Source organism: Vulpes lagopus, chromosome 24 (genome assembly GCF_018345385.1).
Source record: "Vulpes lagopus strain Blue_001 chromosome 24, ASM1834538v1, whole genome shotgun sequence".
NCBI classification, from domain to species: Eukaryota; Metazoa; Chordata; class Mammalia; order Carnivora; family Canidae; genus Vulpes; species Vulpes lagopus.
In genome coordinates, this window is record NC_054847.1 from 19,616,305 (window position 1) to 19,641,784 (window position 25,480).

The 25,480-nt window shown below is 37.1% G+C and overlaps 1 protein-coding gene across 1 annotated transcript in view; it reads left to right on the forward strand.

Moving 5' to 3' along the window:
• THSD7B (thrombospondin type 1 domain containing 7B) overlaps positions 1–25,480 on the forward strand; it is a 732,294-nt gene that overhangs the window by 244,391 nt on the left and 462,423 nt on the right. Inside the window, exon 6 of the mRNA XM_041739265.1 lies at positions 9,440–9,637. Within this exon, the coding sequence (XP_041595199.1) occupies positions 9,440–9,637 (198 nt within the window). The remainder of the gene's footprint in view (positions 1–9,439; positions 9,638–25,480) is intronic.

Consider the following 25,480-nt stretch of genomic DNA (forward strand, 5'->3'; position numbering starts at 1 on the left):
CATTTACAGTCTTCTATTTCTCCATCTCTTAGTTCTGCTTTTCTCTGTATTCAGTTTAGTTTAAGGCAGGCCCTCTCCATGTAGAAGAGCTCAGCATTGATTTATTGATTTTTTTTCTTTTTCTTTCTCTCTTCCTCCCTCCCTTCCTCCCTTCCTTCCTCCTTCCTTCCTTCCTTCCTTCCTTCCTTCCTTCCTTCCTTCCTTCCTTCCTAATTTCTCTTTCTCTCTCTCTGTCTTTCTTTCTTTGATGAACTTTTATTGTGTATACTTCTCATTAGTAGATTTAGGTTTAGTTAGCAAATGTCTTTTAGTGATTATTCATGCCCCTGGCTGATAGATAACAAAAATTTCTGTAACTCTTAGAAGCACTCTGATCTTAAATATCTATTTTTTAAAGTTTGTTAACAAAAAGTCCAGTACCAGATGCTCTAAATGGCTTCAGTGAAATAATTATTTTTTTTGTTTTTTTTGGAGGCAGCATAATATTTAACAGTATTTTATCCAATTGGCTTTTGATTTAAAATAAAGCAAAAAAAAAAAAAGAGACACCCCATCTCATCCTAATAATCCCAACTCAAGTACATAAAATTCCATTTGGGATTTCAGTAAGGCAGATTGTGAAGCGTCTTTTGATTTTATCTAAACTTTCAGCATGGTTTGCAAATTGGAAATTGGAGAATGAAGCTAAAAAATTTTTGTTTCCTTGATCCTTAGATACATTCCTTTTATACTTTAGCTTTCTAGAATTAGTATGTCACAAAACTGATATGTACATTTTATGTAGAGGAATTTTTTTCTCCAAAACATTGTAATAAAAGCAACATAGTATGTTATAAAGGAGCTCTCTTATTTTTATGGTCAATTAATTTTGTCTAGCTTTATTGAGATATAATTGACATGCGGTATTGGGTAATTTTAAGGATATAACATGCTGATTTGATATAAATATATATAGCAAAACAATTGCCACAATAAGGTTAGTTAACACATCTATCCATCCTCACATAGTTACCTTTTTCCTGTGGTAAGAATTTTTAAGATGTACTGTTTGTATCCCCATGTTCCTTGCAGTGTTAAATAGTACTAGTGCAGCACACAATAGTAAAGGTGTGGAAACAACCTAAGTGACTACCAATGCATAAATAGATAAAGGAAATTTGATATATACACACACACACACTTACATATATACAGTCACTCATATATATTTATAGGGATATTATTTAGCCATAAAAAAGAAGGAAATGCTACCATTGTGACAACATGGATGAAACTTGAGGATATTATACAAAGTAAAATAAGTCAGAGAAAGACAAACATTGTATGTTCTCACTTATATGTAGATTCTAAAAAACCTGGAATTGTAGTAACAAAGAGTAGAATACTGGTTGCCAGAGGCTGGATGGTGGGGAAAAAATGGGGAGATATTGATCAAAGTTTACAAACTTCCAGTTATAAAGTTAGTAAGTTTGAGGATCCAATGTGCAGCATGATATCAACAATACTGTATTATATACTTGAAAGTTGCTAAGAGATTAAATCTTTAAGATTCTCACTACGAAAAGAAAAAAGAATTATGATTTTAGAGTGTAGATAAAGTAGAAAGAAATGTCTTTCTTAATACTTCCAGGAAGAATCCTGGAACTGAATCTGATTGGCTAACCATGTGCTACTCTGACCAAGTCCTACATGAGACCACCCCTGCAGGGACAAGGCTAGGCAAGCCTCACCACTGACAGGGAGGGGTGACTTCCTCAAGGAAATACGAGGTGCTGATACTATGGGAAGTAAAAGCAATGCTGAGGTTAATCTTAATAGATGGTTATTAATTGCTTATCCCCTTTGTTCTGGGCCAGAATTTCTACAGTAATTCAGAGAATTCTTTCTTCTTCATTCTATGTTGTAATTTTTGTCACTTGAGCAAATTTCTATAAAACCCTTTGTTAAAAGTGCTCTTTCAACTTTTTTTTTTTTCAATCTTCCTTTTCCACATAATTCTGAACTGGTCTGTGGAACTCAGCTGGGAGTCTCACAACCTTCAGACCCCTCTGTTTGCCCCCTTGGCCCCAGATGCTTTAATGCCAAACCTTTTCTTCATTAGCCCCTATTCGTCTATTGTATGAGTTAACTCTTGCAAATGCACCCTGGTCCATCATTCATTAGATATCACCTGTTGTGAGTTGAATTATATCCTTCAAAAAAAAATCTTCATTCCTAACACCTAGTATATGTGAATATGACCTTATAGGGAAATAGGGTTATTGCAGATGGACTCAAGTTAAGATGAGGTCATATTGGATTAGGATAGGCCCTATTTTAACGACTGATGTCCTTACACAAAGACTGAGATTTGGACACAGATATACACAGAGGAGAATGCTATGCAAAGGCAGACATTAGAGTGATACGTGTATAAGCCAAGGAGTGTGAAGGATTGCCAATAGCCACCAGAAGCTAGGGAAAGGATGGGGGCAGTCTTTCCCCAGCACATTCAGAGGAAGCATGGCTCTACAGACCCTTTGATTTCTCCAGAACTGTGAGACCAAAAAAAATTCTGTTATCTTACATCACCCACTGTGGTCTTCTCTTTTGGCAGCCCTAGGTATACTAATACCAACTTTGCATCAGCATTTAGGCTCAGCAAGGTATGACACTTCATAATATTTCAAAACTAAAGTGTGGAGAAGTGAACCAATTTGTCTTAAATCCCACAGGGATTTAATAGTGGCCCAGCCAGCACTAAGAACCTGGCTTCCTATCTCCCTAGTCCAGTGTTCCTTCAAATACTGGGCTTCCTTAGTGATTCCCTCCATAGCCTAAGGAAGTTTGGATAAAGGCACAAATCCAATGCCAAGCTTAGCAAAGAAGGCCTCTGCCCACATGCACCATATTGGCCAGTGGAACCCATTAATCTTGGGAGCCAATAATTGAACCAATGTAGGATAAGGCATGGGACATGGGGTTTGTTTTAGCTCCAGTGTGCTACCTTTGGACTGCAGTTGAGTGAGAAAGGAAGGGTGTTCCAAGAGTAGCTTGAGAGAAGCAGGTAACTGGAATGTTTTTTGCCTCAAACAATAAATTTTTCCAAGAGAGGCACAGCCTATGAAGCCGAAGGAAAGGGTGGAGACAATAGAACTCACCTGAAGATGGTGAAGATAGTACTGTCACCCAGCTACTTGCAGAGTGAAGGGTCATGTTGGAATTGATGAGAACCAGTCTCTGTTTTATAGGGCCTATTCTTAGGCTGAATCACCTGCCCTAGGCACTAAGTAATCACAAACAGAAGAGCATGTATACAGCAATGATTGTTATTCAGGTCTGGAAGTTAGGTATTTTATAAATGCTTCCCCAGAGCAGAGACAATTTTGATTTTTAAGGTCTTTCTAAAATCTGCCAGGACCACCTGCCTCTAATCCCTCTTGGGAAAAATAAAGAATAGAGTTTTTCCTCTAGGGAAGTGATTCTGTGCCTACAAGGAGTCCAAGCATGTTATGATGATGGTAAGTAATCTTCTTGTTATTTCTACTGACTTGTGAGCCTGAGGTCTGGGATCTTTTCAATCTGTCTGTCCCACGGTCCTGCCATGAGGGCTGCCAGAGTCGCTGACTGGCACAACGTAAATGCAATTTGGAATTCCACAGAGGCTGCAATACATGAGCTAATGCATTAAACATCACAAAACTCTGGGATGTAAACTGAACTGTTAAGCTTCACATTTGAATTCCCTACCCTAAAGAAATGCAGTGAACCTTCCTATATGCATTTCATATATATATATATATATATATATATGTATATATATATATATATATGGAAGATAGAGGATTTGAGGGAAATATCAGCAAACAACAGCAAGAAAATTAATGTGTTAGGTTGGAGATAATTACTTTTTTTCTCTTCAATAGTCTTTTCCTCAGTCACTGTGCTATTGCTTTGGTATCTTCCTTTTGTTCAAATTAAAAAAAAAAAAGAAAAAGAAAAGGATGGGAAAGCAGTTAATTTTGTGCATCTAACAGAAGAAATTAGTTACTCTAGAAATGATCATAATATGGCTGTTATTCTAAGGCAGGCATCCTTCAATCAGAAATCCTGTAAGGTTTGTGACTGTCAGCCATTCAGAGTACATTAGAAAATCAGCCGTTGTACGCAGCCTTCACACTTTCCACCAGGTCTTTGATAGGCAGACAAGGGGAACAGTACTCAGCGGGTTGGTACTTGTCAAGTGAAGCTAGGACGCCTTTCAGAAGAATTTAAATTGGATCAGGTTTTATCATTCATTGCTTTATCTTTGATACACTCCTAGGGAGTTATAATTAGAGATATATGTAAGAGAAATAACCTGAAAAAATTGCTGATGAGTGAACTCTACACAAAGATATAATACATTTTTAAAAATTCTTTTTGATACAGAGACATACATTTATATGACATCCTTGTCCTTTTCATACATATTCCAGAAAGACATCCTTGCCCACAGAAGTTGTTTTAAAGAACATTTGATGGAGGCTTCTCAATACAGTGTCACAATAGGTAACTGCTTATGTGGTAGGACTTCAGGGATTTCTTAACTCACCCAATAATGTATTTACCCCCAGTCATACATCTTAAAGTTCTAAAATTCCCATAGGAAAAGACATCCTGAAACTGGGAAGCCATGAATATCTTTACAAAGACAGTTTTTTATGCTCTGAAACAAATCAATTTAGATAACACACCAAAGCAGGGCAATACTGCATATTTTAGATCTTATATAACAACAATGGGGGAAAATTTCCATTTTCCGTTCTTGCCTGCTATATCAACTTTCAGTGAGAAGTCTATAAAAATTATTTTGCTTTGTTATAGAAAATGTGTATGCCAAGAGATAGTTTTTTCTTTTCCCTATTTTTCTATGTCTGTGTGTGTTAGGATGTGGGGGGTTGCATGCCTACTTCTCATTCTAAGTGTTGAGAGTTCTCATGATCAAAATTGCCCTAACATTAGTTTTTCTTATTTTCTATATTCACAGCAGGGTGCAAACTAATAATGATACTATAAAGCTCTACTCTTGCAGGAATGGTGGTTGATTTCTAAAGGGTTGGAATCAATGTGCTCAGGTTTCCTGGCACAAAGTTGTTACGCTATTTCTAGGGTTGCCAGGGATGAGGAACCAATGAGATGCTTAAGATGGAATAAGCTTTTGTCATCCTTGGTCAACCTGCTGGCTACTGCTTCAGGCCTGTTCAAGTGGCGTTAGTGTGGAGACACAGTATTGCCCATGGATAGCTCCATAGAAGCTTACATGGACACTTTGGGGCCACAAGTACATGGCCTCAAACCTACATTTACCTCCTATCTCCTTTAATTTTCCCATGATTTCATTTGAAAAACTTTGGCCCATCTTCTGCCATTTGTGCTTCTTCCCTTTTCTCTCCCCAATCCACAATTCACTCTTTGCTAAAATTCAATAAAATACATAGTAAACCAGCAGAATATACACTAAACTTTGGGTTCATTAAATTAAAAAAAAATCCTGCAAATACCAGTTTCATTAAAGGTGGATTGAATCTGTAGTCATTAAGTGATTGTTAAAACTCATTCTTGCTGCCTCGTGCCTAAAATCTCACTCTCCGGCCTGCACACTTTCATTTTGAGGAAATGATCCACAGTTCCTGCAGATTCACTGTATGAAGTGGGGCTAGAATGCATCACACAGAGGAGCCGACTTGAATTATTTCTTATGAAGAGGTGATGACTCAAAAAGTCCTCGACTGAATTTCATACATATCTAGTTAATCAATAACATGGAGCAGTAATATAGTCTTGTCTGATCTTAGTTTTCACATGCATAAAACGTGAATGGCAACTTACAAAAGAGTTTTGAAGATTTATTATTTTGGGGTAATATAAGTAAAATGGCTGGCACCATCTTGGGATAGGTAGATATTTAATACATGTACCTTTTCCCTTTGTTGGACTGTATGCTCCATGAAGAATAGATTTATGTTTTCTGTTCCTCCTTTGGCTTCCCACAGTACATTACAGTGATCTACATATGGCAGTTAATGTTTACTGAATGACGCTATCGTATTAATATGGAATTCGGTAAATGAAGGTAAGTGGTTGGCTGGCCCCAGACACTGTGGACTTGGCAGTTGTGTATCTTTTGGAACAGAAGCACCCAGGGGAAGCCTGATGTCTATGGCAGGCATGAACACGAATGTGTGATTAAAGGTTAAGCACTAACAAGAGGCTCCAAGGTTTTTGTTTTGTGCTGAGCTTGTGCTGTGATTTGATCCTAGTTACGATCAGGACAAGGGCAGCATAGATGAAAGACTGGACAAATTTATTGACTAAGGAGGTGTAATCTATAGATTTATTGTGAGATGGATGCAATTTGATTTATGGAGGGAAACTTCACATACCCCTCAATGGCCTTAAGTTCTAGGTACTAGTACACCTAGAATCCTCAGTAAAGACGACTAAGTTTCTCAGTTGTCAAACCTTATAAATCATGGAGATCCATGGTATGTCCTGTTCAAATGTGTAAACTAAACAAACATAAACATAAGATGGTAAATAAGCAGCATATGGACACATAAGAATAGAGGTCATGACCCAAGCTGTGTGGCAATGAGAGCTTGGAGCTCAGTGTAGCTGGGTGACCATCAAGTGCAGTTGAAACCTTGTATGTTTCCTGTGTCTTTTCTGAAGGTGGCCCAGGAAGGGAGATTCTGCAGATTGTTGTTGTTGTTGTTGTTGTTGTTGTTGTTTAGAGGTTTTACTTATTTATTCATGAGAGACACAGAGGGAGTCAGAGACACAGAGGGAGTCAGAGACACAGAGGGAGTCAGAGACACAGGCAGAGGGAGGAGAAGCAAGCTTCATGCAGGGAGCCCCATCTAGGACTCAATCCTGGAACTCCAGGATCACATCCTGAGCCGAAGGCAGACGTTCAACTGCTGAGCCACCCAGGCGTCCCCCTTTCTGCAGATTTTAACTAATTAATGATACAGACTTGTAGGTATAAAGTATGGCAGAAGCCATCTATTATTTTAATTATCCCTGACCTTAATATTTTCAATGCCATGATCATGAATGTGGTCTCTGATTGGCTGAATGATACCTTCCCCTACATGGCTGATTGTCAGTATAAAAATCAAAGAATCTCTTCTAAAAGGAGCTCAGAGGTGCCTGGCTGGCTCATTTGGTTAAGCGTCCAACTCTGGATTTCAGCTCAGGTCATGATCTCAGGGTTGTGAGGTGGAGCCCCATGTCAGGCTCTGCGCTGGGTGTGGAGCCTCCTTAAGATTCTCCCTCTCTCCCTCTGCCTCCTCCCCTGCCTTTCTCCTCCTTCCCTCTCCCTTTATTAAAAAAAAAAAAAAAAAAGGAAGAAGAAGGAGAAGGAGAGAAGAAGAAGAAGAAGAAGAAGAAGAAGAAGAAGAAGAAGAAAAAACAAGGAGTTCATGGGTTAACCCTAGAGCAAGAAAACCTAAATAAAGCACTTGAGTATTTTTATCTAAAATACTTGTCCAGCTCTGTAATATTCTAAGGAAGCTCAGCTCCCTCTTGTGGCCTAAAACCATGTGTCCATTAGTTCCAAACTCCTTCCTTGGCAGTGTAATTTTATAGGAGCCAGTCGTTTGCCAACTATACCTTGAGCTTTGTAAACTTTTCATTTCAATTACTATTGGTGGGAAAATAGGCACGGCTTTCGGAAATCTGGGAGAGATATATACCTGGCTTTGTGACTTCACATGCTCCCTAACTTGTCCTTCTTCCCACCTCTTGTGGGAAAGGTAGTGGGGTATCTAACTTTCATGGTGGGACTTCAGTGTTCTCATACTCTCTTTTTTTCCTGTCATAGTCGTCTGTCTGTCCCTTTTTTTTTTAAAGATTTTATTTATTTGTTCACGAGAGACAGAGAGAGGCAGAGATATGCAGAGAGAGAAGCAGCTCCTCAAGGGAAGCCCAATGTGGGACTCAATCACGGCACTCTAAGATCATGACCTGAGCCAAAGGCAGAGGCTCAACCACTGAGCCACCCAGGCATCCCCGTCTGTCTCTTTTAACTTACCTAAAGGAAAAAAGTGAATAATTCCTTAAAATGTTATCACCCAATAAGATTGGTTTCATTAAAAATAAAAGGAACTAGGTACTCTTGGGTGGCTGTGTGGTTGAGTGTTACCTTTGGCTCAGGTCATGATCCTGGGATCAAGTCCCACATTGGGTTCCCTGCAGGGAGCCTGCTTCTCCCTCTGTGTATGTCTCTGTGTATCTCTCATGAATAAATAAATAAAATTTTAAACAACAAAAAAAATTAAAGTAATTGAAGGAATTAAGCTGGTAAACAGAATTTGGTGTGATAGAGACTGGAAGTAAAATATGAGATTCATGGAAGGCAGGCATAGCCTTCAGAAATGATATGTCATCAGGGCCAGAGATTGAAAACTCATAAACCAAATGGTTGTATCTAGTTCTCAGTCACTTTTCTTTTCTTTTAGGCTACTTTGTTTTTTTGAAAAGATAAATTAGTTAAACATGCAGAGATTTCATATAGAAACAAAATGCAACTTGGATTTCTATCTTCTTAGTCAAAAATTAGGTTTGTTAACAGAGGATCCACATTCTCCCTCATGGTAATAGTCCATGGAAGCTATAGAATCGCCACCTCTTTTGGAGCGAGCACATATTCTCCACTTCACCACACACCTCCACACTCCCTACAGTTGTATGGTTGAATCATTTTCCTCAATTTGTAGCTGCTTGTCTCTTGTAGCCTGAGTTTGTCACTCTGTAAGCTTATAGCGTGTAAGGCCCATTTATATCCTTGTTATAGTGGGGTGTTTGGCCCTAGTCCCACAATATTTATTTTTTAAACTGATTAACAGTCTAGAGACCCATGTCAAGCCAAGGTGGGGAATGTGGTCCAAAGAGGTGCCATATTCACAGGGCAGGCTGACCTAGAAACCTCAGTGCACAAATTTCTTAGTTACCAGGGGTATGCCAGATGTATGCCAGATGTACACATGTACATCTAATACAGATGTACTCATTTCAACTCAATGTGGAGTAACCAGAATGTGAAAAACAACAGAAAAAAAAAGTGGATTTATCCGTGTTTAGGCTATTTCTGAGAGTCTTCATTTATTTCTGCTGGTTTATTGATTCTGTTGGACAACATGCTACTTACTACTTGGTTTGATTATGTGTGGCCTCTCCAAGGTTGTTCAGTCTTGGAGGACAGCTTTTCTCCTCTAGTTCTTGTCCATTTTCTTTCCCTTTCTTTTCATCTATTCCTTCCTTTTCCAATAAAGGAAAACACCTTAAAATAATACACCGTTTAGAACTATAGAGAATGAAATGAAAGTTTCATCTCTCTTCTAGTTGCTGCTGCTTTTCTTCTGTTGGATAAAGATGGAATACTGTGAAATTTTTGTTTTTTTTCTTTTCTTTTCAGGATTTAGAATGAGACGGCGTCATGTCCTCATGGAATCCACAGGGTCTGCAGGCCACTGCCCTCATTTGGTGGAGTCTATCCCTTGCGAGGATCCGATGTGTTACCGATGGCTGGTATCCGAAGGGATTTGTATCCCTGATCATGGAAAATGTGGCCTGGGGCATCGCGTCCTGAAGGCCATCTGCCAGAATGACCAAGGTATGAGGCAAAACAACATGTGTTGTTAAGTGATATCTGCCCTGTGTCATGTCACTGCTCTCTAACAGGTCAATTTCCCAAGGAAGAGGAACACAACTTTTCTATCTTTGAATATTTATGTTTAAGTCAGATGCCACACTGCTGTAAAGTAAGCTGCCTTAACTTAATATGAGGCCATATACTGCAAAAGAGAACTATAGGATTATGCCTAAATGCAATATAGTGAACCTAGAAATTTCTCTGCAATTTTCAATCTATCAAGATAGAGCATTCGGAATTCCTTTGGGTAGTCTTCAATTTATCAATACCAAAGAAATTTTCTTTGCCTTTTTTGAGGTCGATATGCAACATGCTTTTATATATTATTAATAAATACTATAGTTTGTAAGGATTTCAGGGCTGCAGTTCTTTCCTAAGGAAAAAAAAATACTAAATCTTTTCATTTATATAACATTCAACTAGAATCAGTTCTAGACATAATACTGACATTTCTAAGGAACCATTTTTAAAATATAATTTGTCAAGCTTTACAAAACCATTAACAGTGGCATCTTTCCTTCATTGCCAAGCTTCTGGTACAATAGTTGTTTGGAATGAAGGGTGATTTAGAAAATATGTAAGTCACATGGAAATGAAAAAAGTGACATTTTTAAACCTTATCCCATAGTTTAGAAAAAAATCCATCTCTTGGAAGAATATTGACTATGTCTATTAATCCTATTTATAATGCTCTTGGTGTGTGGAGTGAAATGTTTTGGCTTATGAAGTATATAGAAGGAAATTACAAAGTGGGTTCAGAGTGGCTATTTTCTCCCACATGGGATTGACATTCAGCAGTGGTTTCCTTGTTTCTCTCCTTCCTGTCTCCCCACAACCCCTTTTTCTTTCTTGCCCTCTTTGACTCTCTCCCTATCCTTTCCTCACTCTTTTTTCCTTCTTTCTTTCCCTCCTCCCTCTTCTTTCTTTCCTCTTTTTATCTACTTTCTTTTTTTAACCACTGCCATGATTAGACAGATGTACACTTTATCAAGAAATGTAATCAGTTATCTAATGAAAGGTATTTGTTTAATTAAATAGAGGCCAACAACACATTATAGTAACTGCAACCTTTTTGAGTAGTTACAGCTAATAATGGCTTCTAATATTACCGATAATTTTTGGATTGTGGTAATGTATGTACAATTTATTAACAGAGGCAAATAAGATCATGTTTGTATTGCTTTTCCTTGAATTCAGGAAGAGTAGTTTAGAGGTTCAAACCTGGATTCTGCACTTAGCCAGGTTGGAATTTCAAGTCTGCTCCTCACCTGCTAGACCATCTCAGGAAAATTAACTTGTGGAGGCATCCTTTCCTTCAGTTTGAAAATGGATTGATAAAACCTACCTCTCACTCTCAGATTGAGAGAGTTAAATTGGTTATATAAAAGTATTAATGAGGTGTCTGGCACATAACCATTCAAAATATGCTATAAGCTTATTTCACTATAATGCACATTTATTACTCTGCCCTGGGGGAATTGTGCAAAGAACATTCTTACATAATATGGAAATAATAATTAGTATTAGAATAACCATACTACTTCTTCCTCCCAACCTCCTGCTGTGGAAACAAGAAACAAGAAGATCCTTTGGTTGAGTCCCAAAGACAAGTGACTGTCAGACTTTGTCATCTCACAGCAGGTATTAGAGGCTTGTCATGATAGATTATGTATATAGGGCTGAGGAGATTTTCACAATTTGTTCTGTGCCTTCTATCGTATTGCAGGTGTTATATGGTGATCTATAATTAGAAATACATATTCTCCCCATTTCTGGCACAGAGCTGTTAAAACTCTTGGAACTTCCTGAGCAATAAGAACAATGGGAGCATCTTTGATTACATTTGGCCTCTTGCCCTCAGTTCCTGAAATTGCTTCCAGAAAGATGAAATGGGTGCGTTGTGACTCAGAAAAAAAGGAGTGTTGTCACTCATCACAGAGATTCGGGGAGAATGGTGGGTAGAAACCCTATGCCTTTTCCCTGTACTTCATCCTATGCATCTCTTCCATCCGGCTGTTCCTGAATTACATCCTTTCATAAGAAATGGGTCATCTAGTAAGTAAAACAGGCTTCCTGAATTCTGTGAGCCACTCTGAAAAATTAATTAAAGCCAGGGAGGGAGTTGTGGCAACCTCTGATTTATAGCCTATTGGTCTGAAGTGCAGGTAACAATCTGGACTTGCAATTGGCATCCTGAGTTGGACGGCGTTGTTGGAACCTCCAGTCTGTAGCTGGTTGGTTAAAAGCATAGCCTACCTGGCCTTGCATTTGGCCTCTGAAGTGCAGGGCAGTCTTGTTGGACTGAGCCTTTTACTTGTGGAATCTGATGCTATTTGTAGGTAGGGACAGAATTGAATATTAGGATACCCAGCTGGTGTTGGAGAATTCTGTGGTGTGCTGTGGGGAAACTGCCCTTCCTCCCCCATCATATACTTCCTTAGCCACTGAAAATGGATGCAGAATCTTTTTACAAAGGTATCAATGTTACCATTGTATAGCACTTCTAGAGGGTTTTTTGGTTTTTGTTTTTTTGTTTTGTTTTGTTTTTGTTTTTGTTTTTGTTTTGTTTTTGCTTATTCCTATGAAATGGCTAATTTTCAACATTGACCTAGCCTCTCAATTTCTATGGGGAGAAATAGAAATTACTACTGGCTCATATCAGTTTCATGAAGTCTTTGTGATTTTTACATACTTGAATGGGCTCCCTAATCATTTGTGGGGTATCAGCCATGGTCATGCTTACAAGAACAGGCTGGCCTCCTGGTAGCTAAAGCCATCTTTTGTCCAGTGAGAAATTAAAAATGTGGTCTGGTTGCACATCTTGCAATTCAGCTTCTATGAAATTCTGGGTGATTTATGACAGAAGTTTAGCAGAGAAATGCTCCTCTTTGACTCTCCACCTATTATCATAGTCTTTCTATATCTACAGGAATTGATACACTGTTGACACTCATTTAAATGCTTAGAGAGAAAGAAAAAGGTTGAAATAAACTTAAGTCAGCTGTGATTTTTTTTCTTATAACATTTGATAGTTTTCTTTTTACCACCCTGAATTTATTGTTTTGTACGCCCTTTATTTCAGAATTTATTTAAAGTTAAGTGCATATGACCAAAAGAAATATCTTCATTTTGGTTAAAAACAAAAACTTACATGAAATCTCATCAGGTTTAAGGCCTGCTATAATGTGCAAAGGTAACTTACTTTTAGGTAAATAAATATATGTCTGCTTCTCCTTCTCACCCCCACCCCGCACTCGTGTTTTTTTTTTTTTCTCTCTCTCTCAAATGAATAAATAACATCTTTAAAAAATAATAAATCATTAGCTTACAACCTTTCAAAATACACAAAGTCTGCCACATTGAAACCAGTAACTATAAATAGCAATTTGAGATGTGCAAACCTTTTGGGTTAGTTTAAGAATGTAATCAAAGATCTAAGTAGTCATTAATGAATTTGTACAGCTATCTCTGTAGAAGGTATGTTTTGACCCATTCTCTACTTTGATTTATTAGTGATACTGTTCACTCTTAATGAAGTTCTTATTGCTTACCTGGCTTGTGATTGCAGCAAACAATGGGTCAGTAATATTCATTTTAGGAAAAATTAGATTATATATAATAGATTACATGAATAGTATAATAGAAACAATGAGTATTCTGATTTGGAATATGATTACTACCACTTTGAATGGTCAGGGGGCTTTGATTGCTTTCCTCTGCATAGTATCTTATCATTAGTCTGAGTCAATAGAATTCTACTGAGTATAGAACATACATAGTTTTTTCTTGTCTCATCGACAAGCAGGTTTCCTCCATGTCAGAGGGCATTTGAAAGCAAATGGAGTGTGATGCAGACTGCATACCCAACCTATTTCTCCTTTAGATTATCAAGTGAATTCACTGTGTTTTAGACTTTGTTTCTCAAACATGTAACTAGTTCATTGATGCTGAGTTTCACTGGTGGTTGATGAAAGTTTATCACTATGTGACATCTTCCCAGAGCAGGTTGGGAAAACCCCCATTATGCCAGGGGATTGGACAGCATTCCCAGTGGCTGGCGAGTGGCCTCTATTTATCATTTTCATGTCTCCATAATGCAAAGTGGACAGATGATACCACAGGGTCATTGGATTAAAACCAGGCTACTTATTGGGACAGTCAGACTGTGAGTACTCATCACCTGCTTTGCTCCATAATTTGCTGACTAGGTTATCTGGAGAAAAAAAAAAAAGTCTGTATATTTCAGCAAATATCTTTATTCAGAGGTAATGCTGTGTACATTCTGTACTTGTAGAAAGCAAATGACCATTTTAGCGTAATGCAGGATACAATATATCAAGAAGAACACATGTTGACAGGTACATGGAGCTAGGGTTATCCAGTGTTACTAGAATGCCCCCTTGCATACAGGGATACTTATTTTTCAGTTGCACTAGATTTTACCCACGCAAATATTTTCCATAAGTGGTGTATATATTTGCACAGAAAGTTTGAGGGAAGATTTCCCATCATTAAGGTTACTTTGCTTTACATTTCGGAGGCATTTTTCTGTGAGTTTTTTGCCTTGCATCATTAACCTTGAACAATCCAAAAATATGATATTTAATCTTGGATAAAATGGCGTGTTCTTGTAAGCATGTGCTTGTAAGTACCCATAAGAGGACTTTAATTGGTAGAAAGCATGCTAGAATAATCATTTAACTGGGGTAGATTGCAATTTTTCTGATGTTTGTAAATCTGATTGGAATGTAAGCTTTATTTATTTTTTTAATCTTTAAATTTCAAGAAATGTCCTTTAGGTAACCTTTGAGAAGAAGGTCAAACTCTATTCAGATAGGAAGTTATTTATCAGAATATTTTGTGAGTCACCAAAATTCTAAATAGAACTCCCTTTGTGTTTTCAAGATATATTTTCTAAGCCCTTTGCTCATGCTGTATCTCATTTTGGTCAACAAGTGCTGCTTTATTTCTCCTCTGTATTTCTTTTTCTTACAAGACTTTCTAACTCTTATTTTAGCACAATATTTACTTTCTTATATTTTAGGAAGAACAAGGAATAAATTATTAGTGAAGTATTTCTTTGCCACACAAGTACAGTCTGCAGTCAATCAACCTGTTAAAGTGACTCTACAAATTAGAACCACCACAGAGAACACAGAGCTCAAAATAAATTTCAAAAAAAATTTTCTAAAAGTTTTGAGCAATGGCACCTTGGTGGACATAAGTATCTGGATTAAAGATTTGCATTTTGGAAGGGATAATAGTAATAATAGATTTTCTTTTTTAAGTTACAAGAGGGTACCTTATTTTCTTATACTGTTTCTATTTTGAGAAAGACACACACACACAGGCAAACACTTAACTTTGCATAAGGTTTGGGAATTTTAAAACTGCATTGCTAGGAGTCAGAGGGATCAAAGGAGAGGGGAATAAATTTAGACATGCATTTTATATTAGCAGGGCAAATCCAGAGACAGCTTTTTTTAAATAGTAGGACATAGCATGCACTGTCATTTCTTGCTCAGGTCTGCTTGGCCATTTCTGTGCATATTGCCCCCGAAATTCCAGCTGACATCACCTGGCTCTCTTTGCTTGAGGAATTTCTCTGCCTACATATGCAGTCAGAAGTGCTAGGGAATTGAGAATCCCAGGGAGCAGCCTTCAACCAATGATTGAGAGTTGTATAAATATCAGCTCCCTTGCCCCTCAGATGGGGTAACCTTGAGATGCAAGTTCTGTGCTATTTCCTAGAGCTCCCAGGGAGAGGAAGCTCCATTTAATCATCAAGGTGACTGATTTGATCATAGACCTTCTCTCAGCCTTCTTTCTCTTTCTGTCATATCCTCCATTCTTGCACTGGTTCTCGGGCATTACTCCCCAATAAATATTTGCCTAAGACTCTATCACGGAGTTTGGTTGTGGTATGACTCAAACTGAGACAAGGATGCCAGCAAAGGTATTTCGTGGATCCATTCCTATAGAAGATAGAGGATCCAATTACAATCATACCATATTGACGATAATATTTAAACAGGTTTCAAGAAAGAAATGATGCTGCCACTCATGAGAGCTCATTCAATACTTGGAACAACCATCCCTATATTTTTAAAAAAATTTATTTTAGAGAGAGAGAGAGAGTAGGGAGGAGGAGCAGAGGGAGAGGGATAAGCAGACTGTACTGAATACAGAGCCCAACACAGGGCTTGATCTCACAAGCCTGAGATCACAATCTGAGCTGAAACCAAGGGTTGGATGCTTAACCAACTGAGCCACCCAGGCGCCCCTAAACAACCCTCACTATTTATAATTATTTGGTAATATCTGACAGGCTTTAATATACTGCTCTGTCCTCCCCTTTGAAAGCATAAAAAGCATTATTGAATCCCATTTCTTTCCCATTTAGGCAGTGCTGGTAACTTATACCATCCTCTTGAGTCTTATTTTCTAACAATTGAAATAATTTATGACTCTAGGGGAAGGGCTAGCTAGGTTGTTCATGTTTTCATTTTGTAGTGTATTCCAGAATGTATTGGAATATTTCTGAATGAGAAACAAGAAAAAAAATTGCAATATTTCTTAATAAAAACAAGAAAAAATGTTAAAGGAATTATTTGTGTAGGAAAATTGGGTCTGAGGTGTTTGGGGAACATGTTGCACTATCTCTTTTGTTGTAGATCATTCAAAAACTACAGTGTTAAAATAACCCATGGGATTATAGAAAGACTAGTCATCAGAGAAGTGCAAATCAAAACCACAATATGTTATCACCTTACACTTGTCAGCATGGCTAGTAACAAAAAGATAAGAAATAACAAGTGTTGGTGAGCATCTGGAGAAAAGGGAACCCTTATGCACTGTTGGTGGAAATGTAAATTGATATAGCCACTGTGGAAAACAGTATGGAGGTTCCTCAAAAAATTAAAAAAATAGAGATACTAGAGATTCAGTAATTCTACTACTATTTGTCCAAAGACAACAAAAGCACTAATTTGAAAAGATACATGCATCCCTATGTTTATAGCTGTATTACTTACAATAAGCAAAATATGGAGGCAACCCAAGTGTCTATCAATAGATGAATGGATAAAGAGGATGTGGTATATATATATGCAATGGACTATTACTCAACTGTAAAGAAGAAACAGCATGGATGGACCTAATATGTTAGGCAAAATAAGTCAGGCAGAAAAAAACCAATGCCATATAATTTTATTTATATGTGGAAATAAAAAAAAAAAACAGAAACGGACCTATAAATACTGAGAATAAACTGATGGTTGCCAGAGGGGATGGGGTAGGAGGATCCAAAATGGATGAAGGGGAATTAGAAGTACAAGTTTCCAGTTATGCAGTTATGTGATGAATAAGTCGTGGGGGTGAAAGGTACAGCATAGGGAATATAGTCACTGGCATTTTATTTTATTTTTTTTTTATTTTTTTTAATTTATTTATGATAGTCACAGAGAGAGAGAGAGAGGCAGAGACACAGGCAGAGGGAGAAGCAGGCTCCATACACCGGGAGCCCGACGTGGGATTCGATCCCGGGTCTCCAGGATCGCGCCCTGGGCCAAAGGCAGGCGCCAAACTGCTGCACCACCCAGGGATCCCGTCACTGGCATTTTAATACTGTTGTATAATGACTAATGGTAGCTACATTTGTGATGAGCATAGCATAACTAATCAATTTGTCAAATCACTATGTTGTGCACCTGAAACTAATGTAACATTGTGTGTCAACTTTGCTTCACTTAAACACACACACACAGAATTCCTTTACTCCAGATTCAGTAGGTCTGGGATGAGGCTCAAGGATTTGTATTTCTAACAAGTTCCCAGGTGATGCTGATGCTGCTGGTCTAGGGATTGCAATTTGAGAAACACTGTTCTAGGCAGAAGGGGGCCTTTGGACAGCCTCACAACATTAGTGTATAACAGAAGTAGGCTACAGCAGTGACAAATACGTCTTATACTTAGAATCAACAGAAATATTGATTCTAATCTGTTGTTTCTTGTTTCCTGCTGGGGAAGTTATTTTTGAAATCTGTGAAATATATTACTGTCTTTCCAGAAGCAAGCAGTGAGTAAATATTCTTTTATTTCTTTATTGTTACCTAGATGGATTACTAAAAGATCAAATTGTGGAAAGCAATAGTGTACTCTTGCAGAAACAGAAGACACATAATATGTGAGATGAGTTATTTAGGTTTAGAGGAGAGAATTTTCATTTTCAGCAACCTATCTTTTTCAGACCACCAACCAGTAGCAGTTTGGTGTCAGTGTCCTTACTGAGGGAAGTGTGGTGATGACAAATACGTTGTATTAAATTTTGAAATGAACCTGACTTTGCAGTTGAAAGTGCCAATAAGATCAGGCTGCTATTCACGCTACAGGAATCGGACTGCAAAGGAGATTAAATTTGAGAGTTCCCGTAGCCAACTTCTGCATTCCCTTTCATTTAGATGTCTTGCAGTGAAATTAAAGGTGAAATTTTAATAATGCTTGGCAATGAGGGAATCCAAAGAGAAAAATAGAGGCTTGTTCTAATCAGAGTTTCCCCATCCATGTTTACCGGGAAGGTGGAGAGTAGATGTAAATGGTGAATCAATTTAAATGCTAAAGAGAGAGGAACTGCAATGCAGCTTAAATATATTTATTGTACATTGTCTGTCAATAAACAGGTATTGTATTTTGAATTACTTCCTCTTCCCACCTTGTTACATACCCCCATATTGCAATGTATGTGCAGCTTTTTTCTTTATTCTCTGTTACCAAAATTCCTAAGGAAGTGACTGTATTAACATCACAATCCTATTAATTATAGTCTGATTTTTTCCGATTTTATTATTTGGGAATACCTTAAAGGAAATTGCTTCCTCAGTGTACTTGTGTGTCTCATAGAAAGACTTTCCCTTTTTCTGTATCTTCTGAAATTCTTACTGAGCTATGTACGTTCTGTTCCCAGACCATATGATTCGAAAAGCAAAACAAACCACAGATTGTACTGAAACTCCAAAATGTAGTTCATGCGATTAAATAGTCAACCCGACCTTCCAGTGGGAATTAATGGGAGATTGTCACCCTGGCCATTACTTTGAACTTTCTGGGCATGCTTTGAGTTTTCCCTATTCCATTGTGCATTCCAGTAGTGTTACTAATAGGGATTAGTTAGCATTAGTCACAGGGATATAAGTTTGTTTTCTTATTCTGAAATGCATTTTAAAGTGGTATTTGGTTGTTTCATGTGGCCTTTGGCTGGTAACTCCTGATATAACATCTCCCCACTTTTCATTCTATGTTGATACAGGAAAAAGTAAGGGACCTGGATTAAAACATTTCTCATCTGATGGAGTAGTTTTCACTGATAGGAGAGCCAATATGACTAGATTAAGAATGCAATTGGAGGCTTACCTGTGCTGTGTCCATTTGAGTATTTTCAAGAGAATATAATGAAATAAATCTCTCCTGGAAAGGCCTATCTATCCCATGCAAAAATCCATTAGAAGAGAATTTTATTTAGGTTAGAAGAACATTTTACTTAGACTTTATAGTTAAGAATTTTTGGAATTTCTAAATTAAAATAATTTGTACATAAACTGTATCTAAGTGATTAATTAATCCAAGTTAAGAATTCATAGTATGTAATCCTTTCTGCTGTGCTGTCAATTCCATAGTTACTGAGTTGAGTGTCTGCTATACCCAAAGAACTTGATCATTTCCCACAGAGAGATATCTAAGAAGTAGAAATCAAAAAATGTTTAGAGAAATCATATGTTTTATTTCAAAGAAACACAACTAAAGTAAAAAAAAAATGTTGAATGTTAATTTAAGGGTGTCTTAAGACCATGATACTTCTCTGACTCCAGAGGTAGATTTCAGTCCACAAGCATATAGGAAATCCAAAGCTCATAACAAGTGCTACTTTTACCTCTGTTATTTCTGTGATAATTTTCCTCTAGTTATGTTGTTCCTCTGCCTGAGATGTTCATCCTCTTATTTTAGCTAATTTTACTCATTCTTTGAAAATTTGGATTGATGTCTTTTAAAAAACCATCCCTTCACTATCACCCCACTTCTGGTAAGCTGATCTAGACTCTGAAGTGCACATTATGGTTACCACCCACTTCAGAGTATCTGTCACAGTCAATCATGATAATTCTATTTCCTTGATTGATGATCAGTTCAGAAACATGCCAGGTTGAATCCATCTGAACCAGTGAGATGTGAGAAAAGGGACATGAAAATAAAGGGTATTGTTTGAGTTGCTGCCATGATCCATTCCATTGTAAGACCTACAGATTCTGTGACTTCTGGATGAAAGCATTGCTTTCTCTAAGATATAAAGACATGATGGGTCCTAGAAGACATTGTTGAGCCTATGAGTCAACAATCTCAGCACTGGCTGTTACATAGGATCATAGAGTTCCCCATTGTAAAAGTCAGTTTCTATCAGAGTTTTTATCAGCTGCTGCAGAAGTCATTGATGGAATGCCTGTCTTCTACATTCTCATAACACTTTGTGGTTCAATTATTAATGTCTTTACCACTTTATATTGAGATTATCTGCTTACTTGTTTTTTTTCCCCCCTTTTGACTCTTAGTTTTTCAAGGGCAGTGACCTTGACTCATTTGTGGTTTTATTCTTGTCATGATGCCAGAGTGTCTGGGCTACTAAGTTGTACTAAATAAATATTTATAGAACTTAAAAGAGTCATTTCAGTTCATTTATACAACAGCCCAATTGGGATACATTATTATTATTATTATTATTATTATTATTACAAATTTATTGATGAGGATGTTGTAGCCCAGAGATGTTGATAGCTCAGTCAACTAGTAAGTTCTAACACTAGAATTTTGCATTTCAGACCTAGGACTCCAAACCAGTGCTTCTTCTACTTTATCAGTGTTAGCAAATGCATAGCGTAGGTACCAGCAACATTGGCATTGCCATGTCTCAGACTCTTGCAATAGCTTTTATTAGTTTTTGTTAAATGAGATGTAGTCTAAGATTCACTCTCCATGCTGCACTCAAGGCAGCTGCTGCCAGCTGACTGATGTATGTCCACAAGACAAAACCCATTCCTGACTACACATTAAGCATCTTGCACCTTTTTTCTTTGATCTGAGCCAACAGCAAGGGAGAGATCATCAGGTACAACGAAAACATATAGCCCATGCATGTTTCCTTCTGGCATGACAAAATGTATTTGAGCCAGATATTTAGTACTTATCTGGTTTTCCCTGGCAACTTTAGTTCTAATCTTGATCATATTCAGGCAGCTAAGTGGCATAGAATTCATTCATCAGATTGGATTAGAAGTAGAGAAAGAAGCAGATTCTCTAAAAAAGAAGATAGGTGAAATCACGAAGGAGACGGTGAGAAACAGCTCCTGAGACACAACTAGTTTTTCATTCCTTCAGGGTAGAGGTATTCCTACAGGGAGGCAGTAACTGAATTGCTAATAACACTATATTGTGAAGTAGAAGGAATTTGTGAAGTTGAAGGAGTAAAAAACAAGCAACATTCTATAAACCAAAGTGGTCCTTATTATTTCATGAAAGTTTATCAAAATAAACTGAAATAGTGATTCATTGAGAAGAGGACATGATTTTCCTGGGGCATATTACTCTAGAAGGCAAACAGGTCGAAATTAAACCATGACAAATTTTAGGTTAATATGTGAATACATGTTCCATTTTAGCTGCTTCAGCAATGGTGATGAGAGTAATGAGCTCACTGCACTAAAAGCATTTTACATGGAGGCTAGAGACCTTCTTTCAGGATTATTGTGGTAAAAATCTCCACACTGTTCTTCAAGAGAGCGTAGCTCTGAAGGTCCTCTGCTGTCATTTTGGACAGGATAGTTCTATATTGTTCTTGATTTTCCTGCACTTAAGGATATTTAGCATCCCTGACTCTCTCCCATAAAATGCCAGTTGTGCCCTCTAGTCATTGTGTCAGCCCAGAATGGCCCACATATTTTCAGTTACCACTAGGAGGATTTCTCCTGATGGGAAACACAGGCAAGGAGATGCCTAGTCATCCCAAAGTAATCAAGAAAATGTATGTTTAATTAAATAATGAATTTTAATTAATTAGTTAATTTAAATAAGAAAAATTAAGGTGGAGAAATTTATAGTATATTTTGAATGGATTGCAACTAAAAGTGAATGAAAAAAATCATGTTATAAGTTAAAATTTTAGATTTCAGGAAAATAGGAAATTTATTTATTAAGAAAGGCCAGTGAGTTCCCTGATTAATAAATGAGATTTTTTACTTTATAACCTGTTCCAGTGGGTGTGGGAGAGTGATGTGAGGGAGAAGCTTGACTTATTCTTTGGAAGAATAGTGTGGCATACAGGAGTATGTTTACTGAGATAAGTAGAACCCTGTTCTTTAAGGAAATTGGCAGGAACACAATCTCAAAATCAGCTCCACCCAATATTTAGCACAAGTGCAGTTGAGAGAAAAATATATTAAGCAAGATATTCCGAAATCATTTCCTGGATTAAGTGAGGGAAGAGGAGGGCTGTGTCCCTTGAGCACATACTATTGACAGCCTACAGAATTTTTACAGAAACATTTATTGCTGAGATATCAACTACCTATAGTATATAAGATTATAAAACTCTTCCCCATAAAACCCATTGTCACTTCCTTAAAATATGTGAAAGTTAGGTTCTTTATACTGTACTTATCAGCATACTGTTTGAGGATCTTTAGGAGAAACACTGGGTGGTCCTAAATCAAAGGTGCTTGCCCATCTCCTGATCATATGGTCAAACTTCTGTTAAATGCACTTTGAAATTTGTGCTGTTGACAGACTCCCATGTTACTTCTCTCCTGGATTCACTTCATGTTCCCCCTAAACTTTCTGCCTTTCTTCTCTGCCATTTGAATGTCATCTTCTATAGTGCTGGATGTCATCCTCATTCCCCCACTTGCTAGAAGTGTGACCTTGAGCAAGTTAGTGATCTCCTTGGCATCTTAGTTTTTTCTTATGAATGGAAATTAAAATAGGACCTATGTCATGGGTTGATATAGGTATTGATGTAATCTTTGTCAAGTTCTTTTTTTTTTTCTTCTTCTTTTTCAAGTTCTTAAGATAGTTCCTGGTATGTGGTTACTCTGTAAAATTGTTAGCTATTTTTATTATAATTATTATCTTTTACTTTGCGTAAATGAGCTGCCTTAAATACTTTATAGACTAAACTGAAGGTATAAATTAATAGAAACAATAATTGACTTCAGGCAAATGATTAATCTCTCAGAGACTTAGTGTCTAGACTAATGGGAATAGGATGCTATTTTGTAAGATTTGTATTTTAGTTTTTGCTTTTAATTTTTACCTAATTTTGACTTACAGAAAAAAAAATGAAGATTTGCAAAAACAGTAGAAAGAGTCCCCTTATATCCTTCACCCATGTCCCTTATTGTTAACGTCTCACATAATGATGGTTCAGTTATCCAAAACCAGAAATTAACATTGGTAAGATATAGTTGGTTTTGAGGGTTAAATAAAATAATATAAAGGCTTAATGGAGGGTCTGGCAGCTATCCTGATTTTTCTTGGGAATTTATCTTGTCTACAAAAGTAGAGTGTTTAGTAATCTTTAGTCAGTCTAGTTTGATGTTTGAAAGCATTGCTTAAAATAATGATTGTAAAGGACTTAGAACTTTTGAACTGGAAAGTGCACACATAGCCCAAAGTTTAGGCTTAGATCACATTCATGAAAAGAATAGGTTTTTTTTTTTTAAATTAATTTAAAAAAATGTCTTGGTAACAGCACAATTTGCTATAAATCCTGGCATATCCCTGTGGTAATACAGAGGAAACATAGTGGCCCCAAGCTCTGATAGTAACATGAACCAAGCAACTGTGTGATTGGCCATAATTATACCCAGTGTCAAGACAAGGGACCTAGCCATTGATGGATATAGGTCCTTACATGCAGCAGGAAAGAACATCTATGGAAAATCAATTTCTTTGTTCTGAAAAATGACTTACTGTCATTTCTAACATTTTACTTTGGGCTGATTTCATTTTTAGAGTTCAAATTTGTTTATGGTGTGCGATAAGGATGAAAAATGCATGTGTATTCTGGTGGTTTTGATTAAAGATAATAGCACCTTCCACTTATATGCTACTTTACACTCTTCAGAACACTTACTTTCACTTACATTATTTCATTTTACTACTCACAACAGCCTCGCATGGTGGTCAGTAATTTGTGGCTTACTCTTATTTTATGGCAGAGGAGACTGAAGACAAGAGAGGTTATATGACTTGCCCGAGATCATAAAGCAAACACATGTGTTGTCTTCTTTTTAAAAGATTTTATTTATTTATTGAGAGAGAGAGAAAGACAGCACTAGTGGGGGGTGAGGGCAGAGGGAGAGGGAGAAGTAGACACCTGCTGAGCAGGGAACCTGATATTGGGCTCGATCGCAGGACCCTGAGATCATGACCTAAGCTGAAGGCAGCTGCTTAACTGACTGAGCCACCCAGAGATCCCTTAAAAGTTCTTATTGCTAATTTTAAAATAAAATGTTCTTCTTGCCTTGCTACATAATATTTTGTATATGCAAATATACTTTGAGCAAAGTCTCCATTTTATTCCACATAACTCTACATAGTTTGTTGTAATACATAAGTCACTGTGGGAATGATAAAATAAAACAAAACAGGGGCACCTGGGTAGCTCAGTGGTTGAACATCTGCCTTTGGCTCAAGTCGTGATCCCAGGGTTATGGGATCAAGTCCTGCACCAAGCTCCCCACGGAGAGCTTGCTTCTCCCTCTGCCTATGTCTCTGCCTCTCTCTGTGTGTCTCTCAAGAATAATAAATAAAATCTTTAAAAAAAAAAAACCAAAAGGCTGAAGTTATAAAGGTTATAAAGTTATTAATTTATAAATAAATAACATACATTTCAAAAGACCATAAAAATTATTCCCAGTAATTCAATTTTGGTTGAGTGGAATGAAGCCTCATAATCCTAAATGCTTATCATCACCTATAAATATATTTCAAAATAGTTTTGGCCCATCTATTTCTAGAAATAATAGATTTATAGTACATGGGCATTCCATTATTTTGTCTTTCCTTTGGCTCCCTGACTCCCTTTCCTCCTCTTCTCCAAGATATTGGTCTAGGGAACTGGAGTTTTAGACGTAGCTAGAGATAGAGACATGCAGAAAAACAGATACAGAGATAGAGACACAGATGGACATATAGACATATAGATGTGGATTTTTTATTCTCCTAGATTACATAATGAGAAATATTGGTCAATTTTTCATATATATATATTTATAAATATACGCATATATATGTGTATGACATACATACATATATATATTCCCCATATCATATATATGTGTGTGTATATATATATATATATACATATATATATATACACTTAATAATATCTGTCTCAATTCCATGTCCCTATATAGAATCCCAGGATTCAGTAGCTAAGATTTTGGAAACATACAAGTTCAGGAATAAGAAGACACCACAAAGAGCACCTGAGTGGTCAGTGCGTAGTTTAGGCAGATGTATTTCTAATCCCTTTGCTTTTAAGAGACTACAAGTTCAAGATTTGATAAGGTGATTTGGGAAGCCTGATATGAATGTCAGATTAACAACAACCACCATAACTACCAAACCAGGCAAAGCATGAGCATCTAAAGAGAGGATGCTGGGCTGTGATGAAGGACGTATGTTGTTATTTATTTTGCATGAGATAATATTTTGTGGTTATTAGACAAGAATGTTCAACAAGTATTTTCTTTGTTGTTA